Source organism: Mus caroli, unplaced genomic scaffold (assembly GCF_978045245.1).
Source record: "Mus caroli unplaced genomic scaffold, Mus_caroli_1 scaffold_6, whole genome shotgun sequence".
Taxonomy (NCBI): Eukaryota; Metazoa; Chordata; class Mammalia; order Rodentia; family Muridae; genus Mus; species Mus caroli.
In genome coordinates, this window is record NW_028227261.1 from 20,868,847 (window position 1) to 20,883,009 (window position 14,163).

Consider the following 14,163-nt stretch of genomic DNA (forward strand, 5'->3'; position numbering starts at 1 on the left):
ACAAGTGGAGGGACAGTCAGGAGGACTGAAAGAGCAAGACCCTGTGGGCTGCTCAACTAGGTATCCTGAATTGCTAGTGTGGGTCAGGATGTAGCATATGCAGGGTGTCGAGAGCCTGGCTGAGATGTAGCTCCCTCCCTCCCCAGTGCCCTACACAGGACCCCCACCCAACCCCAAATCCAGGTAATGAGAGCATTAAGCTGGGCTACCCCAACTGCCCCAATCTGCCTTCATCCCATAAATTCCACTTGAGGAAAGAAACAGGAAGAGTCCTGGCCTGACCACCACAAGTTCCAGGACCAGAGACAAGGTGGGGGCAGGATGAAGGGGGTAGGAAAACCATCAAGGTGGTGGAGGCCTAGCAAAAGAAGAGGTAGTGCCAATCAGGTCTCTGGAATTCCCACATCCAGTGGGGAAGATCAGTCTGCAGGGCAGTGACTGCATCTCCTGGTTAGGGGGAGACTAGTAAGAAGGAAAAAGCAGAGGCTCTGTCTCTGATGCACCCATGCCAAGCAAGCTCACCCTGGCACCCTTCCCTGAACCTGACAACTGGAATGGGTAAATGGATGTTTCTAGAATAAGGCCCACCACTTGACAATTTCATGCGAGGCTTGTTTCTGGAAAGCTGCTGAACACAGGGGTCACCCAGCAACTGCTCAGTGTGTGACTTAGGGCAAGCCTCAGTCTCTTCTTCTGGAAGAGGGGCTGTAACTTCATCTCAGGGAGATAGAAGGCCATTGATCCTCAAGCACGGAGGATGCCATAGAATGGTCACCCTGCCCCTAGGGACAGCTGTACCCTGGGTTTAGGTCTACACACACACACACACACACACACACACACACACACACACACCCTGGTGTTCTCAGGATGAAGGGACAGCAGACACTTCCTCATTTTGTCACACATGACCTAGGGCCGGGGAAGGAAGGGGTGGATAGAGGTATCACTGTGGTCAGCCTGGCTCAGAACCTAAAAGAAAGTGTCAAGTCAGGGAAAATTTCTGGAAAGGGGATGTGGGGTTAGGGTGCCGTGGGGGAGGGGAGAGCCCCCCTCCCCCCACCCTGCTCTGGGCGGTTCTTCTCTCACAGCTCTGAAACAGTATGTTCCTGTCTGGGAGAACAGGACGTCTCTGTGATTAGGCCTGAAGTCCCCGACACCCTCAGGTGAGGCTGGGACCCTGCTGCAGTGGGAGTGAGTTGTCTTTTCCCCCTCAGGTTCCTTCCTGAACCATAGGACTAGGGGTGTCTTTGTTTGCCTTTTCTAAGGCTTGGGCCTTAGAAGAGACCCACTACCTATCTGTCTATCATCCATCCAACCATCTGTGGATGGATGTGGACTCCCCAGGGTGAAGGGCTACGGAAGGGGACGGGGCAATGAGGAGAGGGAGGGAGAGTTCAGTACCAGTTCCTCCATCTCACCCCTGCCCCTCCTCAGGATGGTCATTGGGCCCAGTTGCCAGCCTCAATGTGGACTTTGCCTGCTGCTGCTGTTTCTTCTGGCCCTACCACTCAGGAGCCAGGCCAGCGCTGGCTGCTATGGGATCCCAGGGATGCCAGGCATGCCGGGGGCCCCTGGGAAGGACGGGCATGATGGACTCCAGGGGCCCAAGGGAGAGCCAGGTAAGTCTGCTTGCCTGGATGGAGGCTGGCCTTGGGGCGGGAAGCGCAGAGCCTTCTCTTTCTGCAGGTCCTCAGAGTTCAGACTTTAGCCTCCAGACTGACTCTGGTGACCTTGCAGCATGCTGCCCTCATTTGCCTTATCCTGTAGAAGGGAATAAAGAGGAGCCTCTGTCCCTGCAGGCAGGTGACAGCCTGTTCATTCTGCAGATGGATGCTTAGGGAAGGTGGCCCACACTGCCGGGGCACCTATGGGAAGGTCAAAGCCAAGCCAAGTCCACCACCTCCCTCTTTACCAGCTTACACAACTTTTTTTTTTAACCCCACAGTGCCTCAGTTTGCATGTCTGTGAAATGGGTGCTGCAATCCCTGTTTCTCAGGGTGTCACAGCTGTGAACACGTTTACACAGATGACAAAATTAAGCACCTGGCAGGTGTGATGGTCTCTGTCAATCAGGATGCAAGGGGCAGGGTGGTCAGGACCACACCCAGGGTGTTCTCACACGTGTCCTGGTGTGAAGAGCAGGCCAAGGAAAGGAATGGGCTGCTAGGGTTAGGGAGGAGAGGGAGGGCAGGTGTTGTGGCCCTTCCTGAGTGTGGGTGCTTTCCCTGGGAGATCAGTGGAGTCTGGGCATGAGGGAGGGTAAGTAGGCCTGAGCAGAACTCGTGGGGACCATGGGGACAGAGGGATGAGGCAGGGGGCTAATGGAAAGCGCCCTAAAAAAAAAAATGTCCATACTGGCCTCTTTCCTCCCAGCCACCAAATGAAATCTTGCGACCCTGGAAGGAATTACTCACTAGAGGGGAGCCAGTGAGCCCCCCTGGGCTGCACTTTAGGGGAGCCTGTACATAGGCTGTCAGAGGAGCGTTCTGAGGTCCCCCGGCCACCAGGCTTGGCTCTGAGCATTCTGCACAGGTTCACCTCCCAGAGCTGATAAACCCTTAGATCCATGACTTGCTTCTACTTTGCAAATGTCAAAACTGGGGTCCAGAGAGATCAAGCAATTGACTGGCTCAGAGCCACACAGTGACTGTTGCTCTGCTGCCCCTCACTGTCACTATCCTGCCCTGTCCCCATGAGGAGGCTGAGATAGCCCTGTTCAGTCATCGCCAGCCCCTGACACCACAGCATACTGCTTCCCATGTGCCTAACCTGTGCTCAGCCTTCAGAACAAGCCATAGAAGGAAACCACCTGCCCGTGGTCACACAGCCTGAGGTCACACAGATCTGTTGGGTCCTGAACCCACCTTCTCTTCTTGTTTCTTTCTCTTTGTTTTAGCTTTGGTTTCATTGACACACGGTCTCAGTAGCAGTCTCAAAACCTCAGTGACTGTCCTGCCTCAGTGAACCTCTCCTGAGTGAGAGGAGGCTCTGACTCCAGACTATCTAGCCTGAGCGTAAAAGGGCCACAAGCTGTTGAGAATGTCACAGGACAAATCTTCACGGATTTCTCACACAGAGGGGACGGGCAGGGGTGGTCCAGGAGGGCTTCCTGGAAGAGGAAACTGGAGCTATATATCAAAAAAATAAGTAGAGTCCTTAAAGGGGAAGGAGAAACTCAGATCATCAGGCAGAGGCAAAATTCGACCCTCCCACCGCAGATTCCAAAAGTGAGACAGGGATAGACCAAGCACAGGACTTACAGCAGAGTCCCCTCCCCTGTCCTGTCCCCTCCACCTGGGCAGAGCTATCTGGAAAGTATGGGCTACAGGTCATTGCCGGACCCACTCAGGGTCCCTCTTCCTGCCTTCTGCCCTATCGTGTCCTTCCTGTCTGCTCTCTCTCCAGGAATCCCAGCCGTCCCTGGGACCCGAGGACCCAAGGGTCAGAAGGGCGAGCCTGGTATGCCTGGCTACCGTGGGAAAAATGGCCCCAGGGGGACCTCAGGGTTGCCAGGGGACCCAGGCCCCAGGGGTCCTCCGGGGGAGCCAGGTGTGGAGGGCCGATACAAACAGAAGCACCAGTCGGTATTCACAGTCACCCGGCAGACCGCCCAGTACCCAGAGGCCAACGCCCTCGTCAGGTTCAACTCTGTGGTCACCAACCCTCAGGGGCATTATGACACAAGCACAGGGAAGTTCACCTGCGAAGTGCCAGGCCTCTACTACTTCGTCTACTATGCATCGGAGACGGCCAACCTGTGCGTGCACCTAAACCTCAACCTTGCCAGGGTGGCCAGCTTCTGCGACCACATGTTCAACAGCAAGCAGGTCAGCTCCGGAGGAGTCCTCCTGCGGCTCCAGAGGGGCGACGAGGTGTGGCTATCGGTCAACGACTACAATGGCATGGTGGGCATAGAGGGTTCTGACAGCGTCTTCTCTGGTTTCCTACTGTTTCCCGACTAGAATGGCAGGCTGCTTCCAGCCCCCAGCCACCCACCTCGCTTCCTCTGCTTTCGCCATCCTCACTCAGACCTCTTCCTCCAGGAAGTCCACCCTGGTTCCTGATCCATCGGCCCTGTGTCTCCTCAGAGTTTCTCTGGGAACCACCTAATGGTATTATTCCTGTGGCCATTTATCAATACCTTATGAGACTATTTTTTTGTTCAGGTGGTGAGATAGAGAAATAAATAGATCACTAAATACGCCTGGCTCGGGTTTCTCACTTGCAGACCTCAAACTTGGAGTGTGTAGTTTTTCATCTGTGGGTGTTTGTGCCAAGTGAAGGGATGATTTGGAGTGAATTAATGAATGCTGAAATGAGCAAGTTAAGGACTAAAAGCAGAAGAAATGAATGAGCCAATAGAAACCGGTAGTAGCTAGTGTGCGAGTCCGTCTTCTGTGTCCAAGTGTTTAATATTCACACTCATGTTCTGAGATGAACGTGGATTCGTGGACAGCAGAGAGAGACACCCCATATCTGATGCACAGATTTCAGGCACCCCAAGAGGCTGTCCAAAACATGGCTGTTTGTATAAGCTGTGAGGCTTGGGCTGTGATTCCTGATGGCAGGAACTGGCCACCGCAGCCTTCAGAGGACTAGGGAGGCCTACCGTGGGTACCTGCTGGCAGAAAACCCAAAGTGTGGCTGTCAGGTGAGAGGGCGGCTCAGTGGTAACGAGCACATGCTGGTCTTGCAGAGGACTGGGGTTTAGGCCCCAGTACCCCAGTCAGGCAGCTTACAACGAGCAGCCTGTGACTCCAGGCGATCTGATGTCCTCTTCCAGACTCCACAGGCACCTGCCCTTGCTATGGAGTGCCCCACACACACACAATTAAAAATGAAACTTAAAAAAAAATCATGAAGTGTAACTGTATGGGGCAGAGCGGTATGAGAGAGGTGCCCTCAGTCTGGGAGAACCAGTCCTATCCAGCCGGGATCTCACCCTGTCACATGAGGCTTATGGAGTTCAGTGGCAGAGTATAGCAGTTTAGTGTGTATCCCTGACATCAGTCAACCAACCAACCAACCAACCAACCAATCAATTGCCTTTAGTTCAGGTGAATGAGTGTTGTGTGTCCAGTTTGGTCTTTTCATTCTGCAAGGGGTCATTTTATCCTCGCCGTCCCTGCATGCTACAGGAACCACCCACACAACTTGGACAATGTCCTTCTACCAAGATCGCCTCCTCCACGAAGCCTGACCTGATTCCCCCATGAGTCCCCACAGCACCTTTCATAGACTTGGAACTCAAACTCAGGACTCTGTAGAGCTCAGTTTCCCAAGGCTGGTTGTATATAGAGTCAACCTAAAGACTGACTTAAAACAGAACTAGATTTCAAGCCCCAAGGCAGTAGTAGGTGGGCTGAAGGGTCAGCATTCTTCACAGGACTGTGAACAGTCCTATGTGGGACTCCTAGGATGCCTTCCTGGCGCGCAGTAGGGGCTCATGAAATGGGTAAGATGTCACAGAGTGATATAAAGACAGATGCACACAAGTGCATACAAGGACACACACACACACACAGAGCCGGGGCTGAGGAACCCCGCCTGGATCACCACATCTGGACACTTGGCACAGCCAGCCTGGGTCACTGGCCACAGCATTCCCAGCTGTCCCTCCATCAGCCACTTAACAGGTCACCCAGCGATGTCCTGTGTGATAAATCTTTCTTCTCATTTTTCTTTGGTTTAAAAAAAGAAAAAAAAATCAATACAGCACTTGGGTCAGCCATGCTGCCAGAGCCAAGCCTGTGCTCAGGAAACAAGGTTTGCTTGCCCAGGCCTTTCCTCCATAAGTGTTTCCTTGTCCTCACTGCACCAAGAGGAACAGACCTCAGAATGTGCCAGCCTGTTGGCCATGCTGAGGAACGGGCACTGAAAGGCAGGACAGGGCAGGAAGCAGAAAGAGAGACAATCTGCAGGAGACTTCCTTGGGCCCTGGGCAACTGGGGTTTCTCTTGTTTTTCCCACATAGTAGGTGTCATCCTCTCTATCAGGACGTGAAGGAAGCAGTACCGTGCTTCATTCAGAGGTCAAGGCTCAGGCACCCTTCAGTGCCTGGTCCGGATGTATAAGACCCTGTCTGCTCCAAGTCTGTCCCCTCTTCATATACATAATACTGTGTCTGAGGGCCCTGGACTTTGAAGGTTCCTCCCCTGCCTCACCAACAGCCCCAGAAAACAGGCTCTCCCATCTCTGATGTAGACCTGAGAGAACCCCAGTTAGGAACATGCTTTGGCCCATATGATTGGAAACTGGAGTTCAAACTTAGGAAGTTTAGACTTTCTTACTGGCAATTTACTCAGGAATCAGAGACTCAGCCTAGGACCCTCAGAGGGACCCGGGGCTGGTGATCGCGATGCACGACTGTAATTCCAGTACGTGGGCGACAGAGAGGCCACAGGATTTTAAGTCTGAGGCCAACCTGGGCTAAAAAGAGTGAGACCCTGCCTCAAAGCTAAGTAAGTGACAGCAGGTCCCCTGGGCACATGGCCCTCAGCTCTCCCATCTCTTTTGAACCTGGCTGAGTCATCCTCTTTCCCTCTTGTCCCTCTGGGTATCTACCCTGGAGCCTGGTGACACCTGGCTGTACATACAGCCACAGCAGCACAGCTAGACCCTAGCCCCAGAGCTCTCTGGCTTCTGGGCCTGCCCTGGGGCATGGGTTCTAAAATTCACTGATTTTTCTGTGACATTTAGCACAGAAACATTTAATGTTTAACTCCAGCCTCCCATAAAGGGACGCCATCAAAGGACAGGACTCACTGCTACCCCTTAAGGCCTTCTTCCCTAGACCATAGCTCATAGTATCTGTGCCCCCTTCCAACAAAGTCCGGTTGGATAATAACTCATGCCTCTGGGCCTCAGTTTCCCTGAGTGTAAAGTGAGGGACAGGGTGGGCACAGTGACCTCCAAGCCCCTCTGCAGCTCTGTCTTGCTGTCATTCCATAGGGAACAGTCCCCTCTCTGTGGCTGTTATTGTCAAGGGCTCCAAGCCCTGTTGGGAGTGGAAGGAGGTGAATGAATAAGTAATGAATACATTTAAAATTCATTATTAGATTATTTTCTGAAGACAGAGACGAGAGCAGAGGTGGGGAGAGGGAGGCAGAGGAAGAGATAAGGCCAGAAAGGGGGAAGCTGAGGACATGAAAGGCCATTAACAATTCACGAGCTGCACGCTCTCATTTGCTTCCACGTCTTCTCCAGTCCCACAGCCTCCCAGGCTGGAGGCCCGTGAGAGACACAGAGTGTATACAGACACGGCTCCATCACGCAGTGGCAAGGAAAACTGGGGCTCCCTATATTGGGAGCATTTAGCCGGCAAGATACAGAGCTGTAGTCAAAACAGGCCATAGATGGGCCTTTCTGTATCCATAGAGGAACTTCTCTGTAGAAGTCATGTGCTCACAAGACCCTGGCAGGCAAGCAACTGGCTGGGGATAGTCCCCAAGAACAGGTCGTACTCCAGACCCCCCCACCGCCAACCCCACCCACAGGTGCTGAGTTGGCGAAACCAGGCTGGTCGTCATTTACAGTAATTTCCCCCCAGAAGCAGAAACAGGACCTGAAACTTCCTGAGGGCAGCAGGATGGGGGGAACAGAGGGGTGATAGAGAGAGGGTCAGCCTGTTGGGCCTTGGGAGGGAACAGCAAAGGAAGGTCCTCCTGCCTCTAGGGACCCAGACTTCCGCTTTCTGGGGACAGCAGCAGGCTCTGGGAATCCACTGCTATCCGGCCTAGAAGCATCACAGAACACCAGGATTCCATACACAGGTGAGCAGGACGGGGCAGGGAGAGGAGGGTTAACTCACCAACACAGGCCTTGCTTCTAACTATGAACACCTGTATATTAATTGGGCTGGATTGTTAGAGCCCAAGTTCAGGTCCACGGCACAGGCTCTCTAGGGTGAACTAGGGTTGGAGGTATATGTGGCTACTTGGGCTGAGGGGATGAGTAGACAGCCTGTAATAGGAGCCGCCAGGATCGTGGTCTCAGGAACCGTGGAGACCGAGTGGCACTTCTGTCTCTTGCATGCTGGCCATCTTCAGCCAGTCCCAGAACCTCTCTGATCCTAAAATCCCTTCTGGAGAGAACATAGACTGTGATGGGTGCATGAGCCCTGGCAGAGACCAAGCTTGATTGACCTTCAGGGTTTGAAAATGTCAGCCAGGCAGAGATAGGATAAGAACCCAGGCCTCTTGTGTCCAGTATCACGTGTCCTTGGCATCTGGGATCGGAGGGCGCAGCTGGTTAATCCTGAGTGACAAAGTCATAGCTGTAAAGGGTACCTGTAACCCAAAGGACCTCAATCCGCCCAGTGCCACCTCATTTAATATCACTGTCAGCCACGGAAGCCAAAAATGAACATGTTCAAGAGACCAGAGAGGCCGATATACTCCTGTCTGAGGTCACACAGCCCGGCAGCAGCAGACGGGAGTTCAAAGCTAAGGTAGTCTGGCTCCATGCTAGCGAGCGAGGCGCTGTAATGGTGGACTGGCATAAAAGGTGGGTAGTCCAAGAGGACTGGAGGGACTCCCCAAACCTGAAATGTGAGGCTCCCAATGTAGACTAGAGATCTGCATTGCCCCCATCTTGTGGAACAGTAAACTGTGCCCAGAGAGAAGTCCTGTCTTAGTCCTGCCCCTGAACAGCTTGCTGGGTGATACTAGAAAATATATTCAAACTGTTGAGCCTCAGTTTCCTCATCTGGGAGATGGGCAGTCCATCACACCCCATATCTCAGATGCTGTAGGGGTCCAGCAGCAGGGGTAACAGATCTTGACAAGAGCTCAGGGTTTCTGGTTCCCACCGGGGTTTCCATAGCTACGTGGGTAGCCTGGGAGAACTTCCTGGAGGAAAAATCTTTGACCAAAAGCTTGCAGGATGGCCACACAGATCTGCTCAAAACAGCTTACAGCATAAGCCTTCTCAATTGCCTGAGATAAGAAGAGGGCCACACAGTTCTATTGCTGAGCCACAGCCCCCTGGGAACCTGAGAATATTCTGCCAGCAAAGGTGGCCTGGGATGCGGGCAAAGACGTTGACATCATTCCTTCCCATGTGATCTGAGAAAGTGGCCTCACTGAGCCTCGGTGTCCTCTTTGTAGCAGTAACCATCCTCACTATGGGTGTATTGCTACACACCCTGGCTCAGACATGAGAAATGAGGAAAGAGAAGGCCTGAGACAGATCCAGCATGCAGATCAGGTAAAGCCTTTGTGCTGAGCCTTGGTGGTCTATCCTTAGGCTACACCATCTGTACTGGCTAGTTTTGTGTCAACTTGACACAGCTGGAGTTATCACAGAGAAAGGAGCTTCAGTTGAGGAAATGCCTCCATGAGATCCAACTGTAAGGCATTTTCTCAATTAGTGATCAAGGGGAAAGGCCCCTTGTGGGTGGGACCATTTCTGGGCTGTTAGGTAGTCTTGGTTCTATAAGAGAGCAGGCTGGGAAAGCCAGGGGAAGCAAGCCAGTAAAGAACATCCCTCCATGGCCTCTGCATCAGCTCCTGCTTCCTGACCTGCTTGAGTTCCAGTCCTGACTTCCTTGGTGATAAACAGCAGTATGGAAGTGTAAGCCGAATAAACCCTTTCCTCCCCAACTTGCTTATTGGTCATGATGTTTGTGCAGGAATAGAAACCCTGATTAAGACAGCATCTTTCCTCCTGCGACATTCTATTTCTTTTCATTTCTTTTCTTTTTAAAGAAACTTATTTCATTTATTTAAAAAATGTTGATTTACACTGGGTGGTAGTGGCCATGGTGGCAGGCGCATGCCTTTAATCCCAGGTCTCAGGAGGCAGAGGTAGGTGGATCTCGGAGTTTGAGGCCAGCCTGGTCACAGTGTAAGTTCAAGAACAGCCAGGACTATATAGAGAAACCCTGTCTCAAAACCAACAGCAACAACAACATCTATAATAATAAATCAGATTGATTTACTTTATGTGTGTAAATATTTCACCTACATGCATGCATGTGCATGCCTGGTGCCTGCAGAGGTCAGGAGTGGGCATCAGATCGCCCAGAACTGGAATTACAAATGCTTATGAGCTGACTTATGGGTGTTGGGAATCAAACCTGGATCTTCTTCAAGAACGTGTGTTCTTACCAATTGAGCCATCTCTCTGGCCCCATATTTTTACTAGTTTCAACTACATATAGGTGTGTGTGTGTCTGGATGTGAATTCGTGCATGTGAGTGCAGGTACCCAAGGAGCCCAGGGGTGTTGGGTCCCCAAGAGCTGGAGTTACCGACATTTGTGAGTTGCCTCATATGAATGCTGAGAACTGAACTCAGTTCCTCTGGAAGAGCATCAAAAATACTCATAACCTCTGAGACATCTCTCCAGCTCTCCTCTCTCCTTTCTGGAACATTCTTGTCTCAGTCCTTTCTGAGCCTTCAGATCTGAGCCAAAACATTACTTATCTCCTGTAGAGAAGACAGTCCATTTGAAATCAGCCTTTCCCTATCACAGCCCAGCCCTCTTCCCTCGGGGCACCATTGCCCATCTACCAGAGCACCAATCCATCTTGTCCATCTCGGTTTCCCTGTGTACTTTTGGCTGCTTCCTCTTAGTACTAAGGACTTTGAGGGCCAAGACCATCTCTTTCTTGTTGCCATAGAACCCTCAGAGTCTAGTGTTTGAAAGGCAATATGTATGGATGCTGCATAGGTGGATGTAGGGATGAATGACTGGATGGATGGACAGGTGGATGGACAGACAGATGGGTGGGTGAGTGGATGGATGAATGGATGGATGGATGAATAGATGGACAAATGGGTGGGTGGGTGGGTGGGTGGGTGGATGGATGGATGTATAGACAGGTGGATGGACAGATGGATGGGAGGTGAGTGGATGGATGGATGGATGGATAGGTGGATGGATGGATGGATGGATGGACAAATGAGTAGGTGAGTGAGTGGATGGATGAATGGATAGGTGGATGGATGGGTGGATGGATGGATGGATGGACAAATGGGTGGGTGAGTGGAAGGACAGATGGATAGATGGACAGACAGATGGATAGCAAAGTGTATCCATGTATGAATACTTACATACATGGATACATGAGTGCATGGATGGATAGATGAAGAAGTGGGTAGACTCAATGACAAATAAATGGATGAGGAGATAGATGAATGGATGGATGAGTGATTGGGTGGATGGATGGACAAACAGATGAATGGGTGAATGGATGAACGGAGATATGTACCATAGTGAATAGATAGACAATTGAAGAGATGTGTTGTTAGATAACGGATGAACAGGTGAGTGGATAGAGACTAGACGAATGGTTGGCAAAATGGGTAGGTGAGTAATTAGATGGATGGATAGAGAGATGGATGGAAATGTGGATAATTGGATGGATGGATAAAGAGATGGATGGAAAGGTAGGTAATTGGATAGATGGATAAAGAGATGGATGGAAAGGTGGGTAACTGGATGGATGAATAGATGGATGGAAAGGTGGGTAATTGGATGGATGGATAAAGAGATGGATGGATAAAGAGATGGATGGATAGTGGTTGGATGATTTTTTGCAGTGATGGATGAATGCTTGGACAGATGGGGAGATGGATGGATGGGTAGAAGGATAAATGAAGGGATGGATTAATGACAGATGGAAGCCACCATGACAGTAACCCTCTATGTGTTCTCACCCTGCAGGAAGCCCCTGAGGCTGAGCTGATGAAGACACAGTGGGCTGAGGTCTGGACACCCCTGTTACTGCTGTTCCTGGGTTTTCTCCATGTGTCCCGGGCCCAAAGCAGCTGCACCGGGCCCCCTGCCATCCCTGGCATCCCTGGGGTCCCTGGGGTCCCTGGCTCTGATGGCCAACCAGGCACTCCAGGGATAAAGGGGGAGAAAGGTACTGTACACTTTGGGAACAAGAATGTTGCTGGCCATGGCCTCCCTCTGCTATCTCCCAAGTCATAATCACTTGCCTTAGAGATTGCAGGAGAATTCGAGACTCCAATACCTTTCAGAAAGGGCTTCTAATTGCCCTTTTGCAGACAGGTGAAATGTGTGGGAAGGAAGCCCAGTCAGTAGTGGGGCTCATACAAAGCAAGGGGTCCTGTCTTCCTTCATGCAAGGAGGGAGAACACTCCGCAGAGCCTCAGTCCTGAGCACATCCTGACCTCCAGGGAAAGCAGCTACCCTCATCTGTGAGAAAAGGCAGGTGTAGGCTTGAGAGGCTCATTGCTTTGAAGTTCCCTCTGTAATCCAGGGGCTGTAAGCCACCCTCGGTGGCAGCCCCTTCTCTCAGAAGCCCACTATCCTCAAAATGCAATCATCCCCGTTTTACAGATGAGGAAGCTGAGGCCCAGAGTCAGTGCCTCATTGTGTCTCAGTGACACAACTAAGAATGGCAGGCATTACATGGGATGCATGCCTGTGTCTTTAGATCAGTGTTTCTCAACCTGTGGGTCGCGACCCTGTTGGGAGTCACATATTAGACATCCTAAATATCCGATGTTTATGTTACAATTCATAGAAGTAGAAAATATAACGTTACAAAGTAGCAACAAAATAATTTTACAATTGGGGGTCACCACAACATGAAGAACTGTATTAAAGGGTCGCAGCATCAGGAAAGTTGAGAGCCACTGTCCTAGAGTGTACACTCTTGGCACTGTGCTCTGATTTCCTATCAGAATATTCCTTCTGTCTCATGGTGATGGGACCATGGCTGCTTAGAGGGATGATGTGAGAGAGATTCTACCATCCACAACTAGGTGTAGCCAGCAGTGTGCTGAGATCGATTAAGGATGTCTGCCATGGGCAAGGGAAGGGAAAGGATAGCATGCATGCTGTGAATGTACTGCCTTTCACTTTGGGCTTAAGCTTGACAAAGGCGTGTGAGCTGACCAAGTTCAGGGAGTCACATGGCTCCATGGGGGTGCCACTCACTCAAGCCCTGCATATCAGTTCCTCATGACTGCCAACAGAGTTAAATCCCTGAAGTGGAAGGAGACTAGGAAGCTCTAGGAGGCCCATTATTTTATAGTTGGACAGCTGAACCCAGAGAGGCACAAGGAACAACCCAAAGTGCCACCCCATTCTCTTTGTTTTGTCATTGTGACCTCTAGTCTCCTCTTTTCTCTTGATTCTGTTTCTCCAGGGCTCCCTGGACTGGCTGGAGACCTTGGTGAGTTTGGAGAGAAAGGGGACCCAGGGATCCCTGGGACTCCAGGCAAAGTCGGCCCTAAGGGTCCCGTCGGCCCTAAGGGTGTTCCAGGTCCCTCTGGACCCCGCGGTCCCAAAGGCGATTCTGGGGACTACAAGGCTACACAGAAAGTCGCCTTCTCTGCCCTGAGGACCATCAACAGCCCCTTACGACCGAACCAGGTCATTCGCTTTGAAAAGACGATCACCAACGCGAACAATAACTATGAGCCGCGCAACGGCAAGTTCACCTGCAAGGTGCCTGGCCTCTACTACTTCACCTACCACGCCAGCTCCCGGGGCAATCTGTGTGTGAATCTCATGCGTGGCCGTGATCGGGACAGCATGCAGAAAGTAGTCACCTTCTGTGACTATGCCCAGAACACCTTCCAGGTGACCACAGGTGGGGTAGTCTTGAAGCTAGAGCAAGAGGAGGTTGTTCACCTGCAGGCCACAGACAAGAACTCCCTCCTGGGCATTGAGGGCGCCAACAGCATCTTCACTGGCTTTCTGCTTTTCCCTGACATGGATGTGTAATCACGGGGTCAAATTACGCCTATCCAACACCATCTCCTGCCTCCCTGCCAGCAATCCTCCCTGGACCCCTGACATCACCCCCTTGACTGCCCGAAACCCAGACCAGAGCCCTGTAGATGTTACAGCACGAATGGGTCAATAAACTCTTCAAGGCCAAAAGACTGTGGTCTAATCTGAGTCTGAGTCCCAGCACTTGGCTCATAGGAGGCCTGAGAGGTGTTAGTCAAAAAATGAATGAATGAATGAATGAATGAATGAATGTTCACAGGCTGGGAGATGGCTCAGCCAGTAAAGTACTTAGCTTGCAAGCATGAGGATATGAGTTCAACCCCTAGCACTCACAGGAAAATGCTGAGCATGGCAGTGTGCAATCATATTCCCAGCCCTAGGAAAGCAGGAACAGGGGGATGGATGTCTGGGGCTCACCGGCCAGTCAGTCTAGGAAGTTGGTAAG

General features: G+C 51.5%; 2 protein-coding genes across 2 annotated transcripts; both read left to right on the forward strand.

Annotated features, from left to right (window-relative positions):
- Positions 1–1,070: 1,070 nt before the first annotated feature.
- C1qc (complement C1q C chain) lies at positions 1,071–4,204 on the forward strand. The gene is made up of 3 exons (XM_021160901.3): positions 1,071–1,166; positions 1,438–1,622; positions 3,409–4,204. Exons 2-3 carry the CDS (start codon positions 1,439–1,441, stop codon positions 3,963–3,965), a joined length of 741 nt encoding a protein of 246 aa, XP_021016560.1. The 5' UTR covers positions 1,071–1,166; position 1,438; the 3' UTR covers positions 3,966–4,204.
- Positions 4,205–7,602: 3,398 nt separating this feature from the next.
- Positions 7,603–13,868, forward strand: C1qb (complement C1q B chain). The gene is made up of 3 exons (XM_021160680.3): positions 7,603–7,775; positions 11,673–11,874; positions 13,129–13,868. Exons 2-3 carry the CDS (start codon positions 11,694–11,696, stop codon positions 13,707–13,709), a joined length of 762 nt encoding a protein of 253 aa, XP_021016339.1. The 5' UTR covers positions 7,603–7,775; positions 11,673–11,693; the 3' UTR covers positions 13,710–13,868.
- The last annotated feature ends 295 nt before the right edge of the window (positions 13,869–14,163 follow it).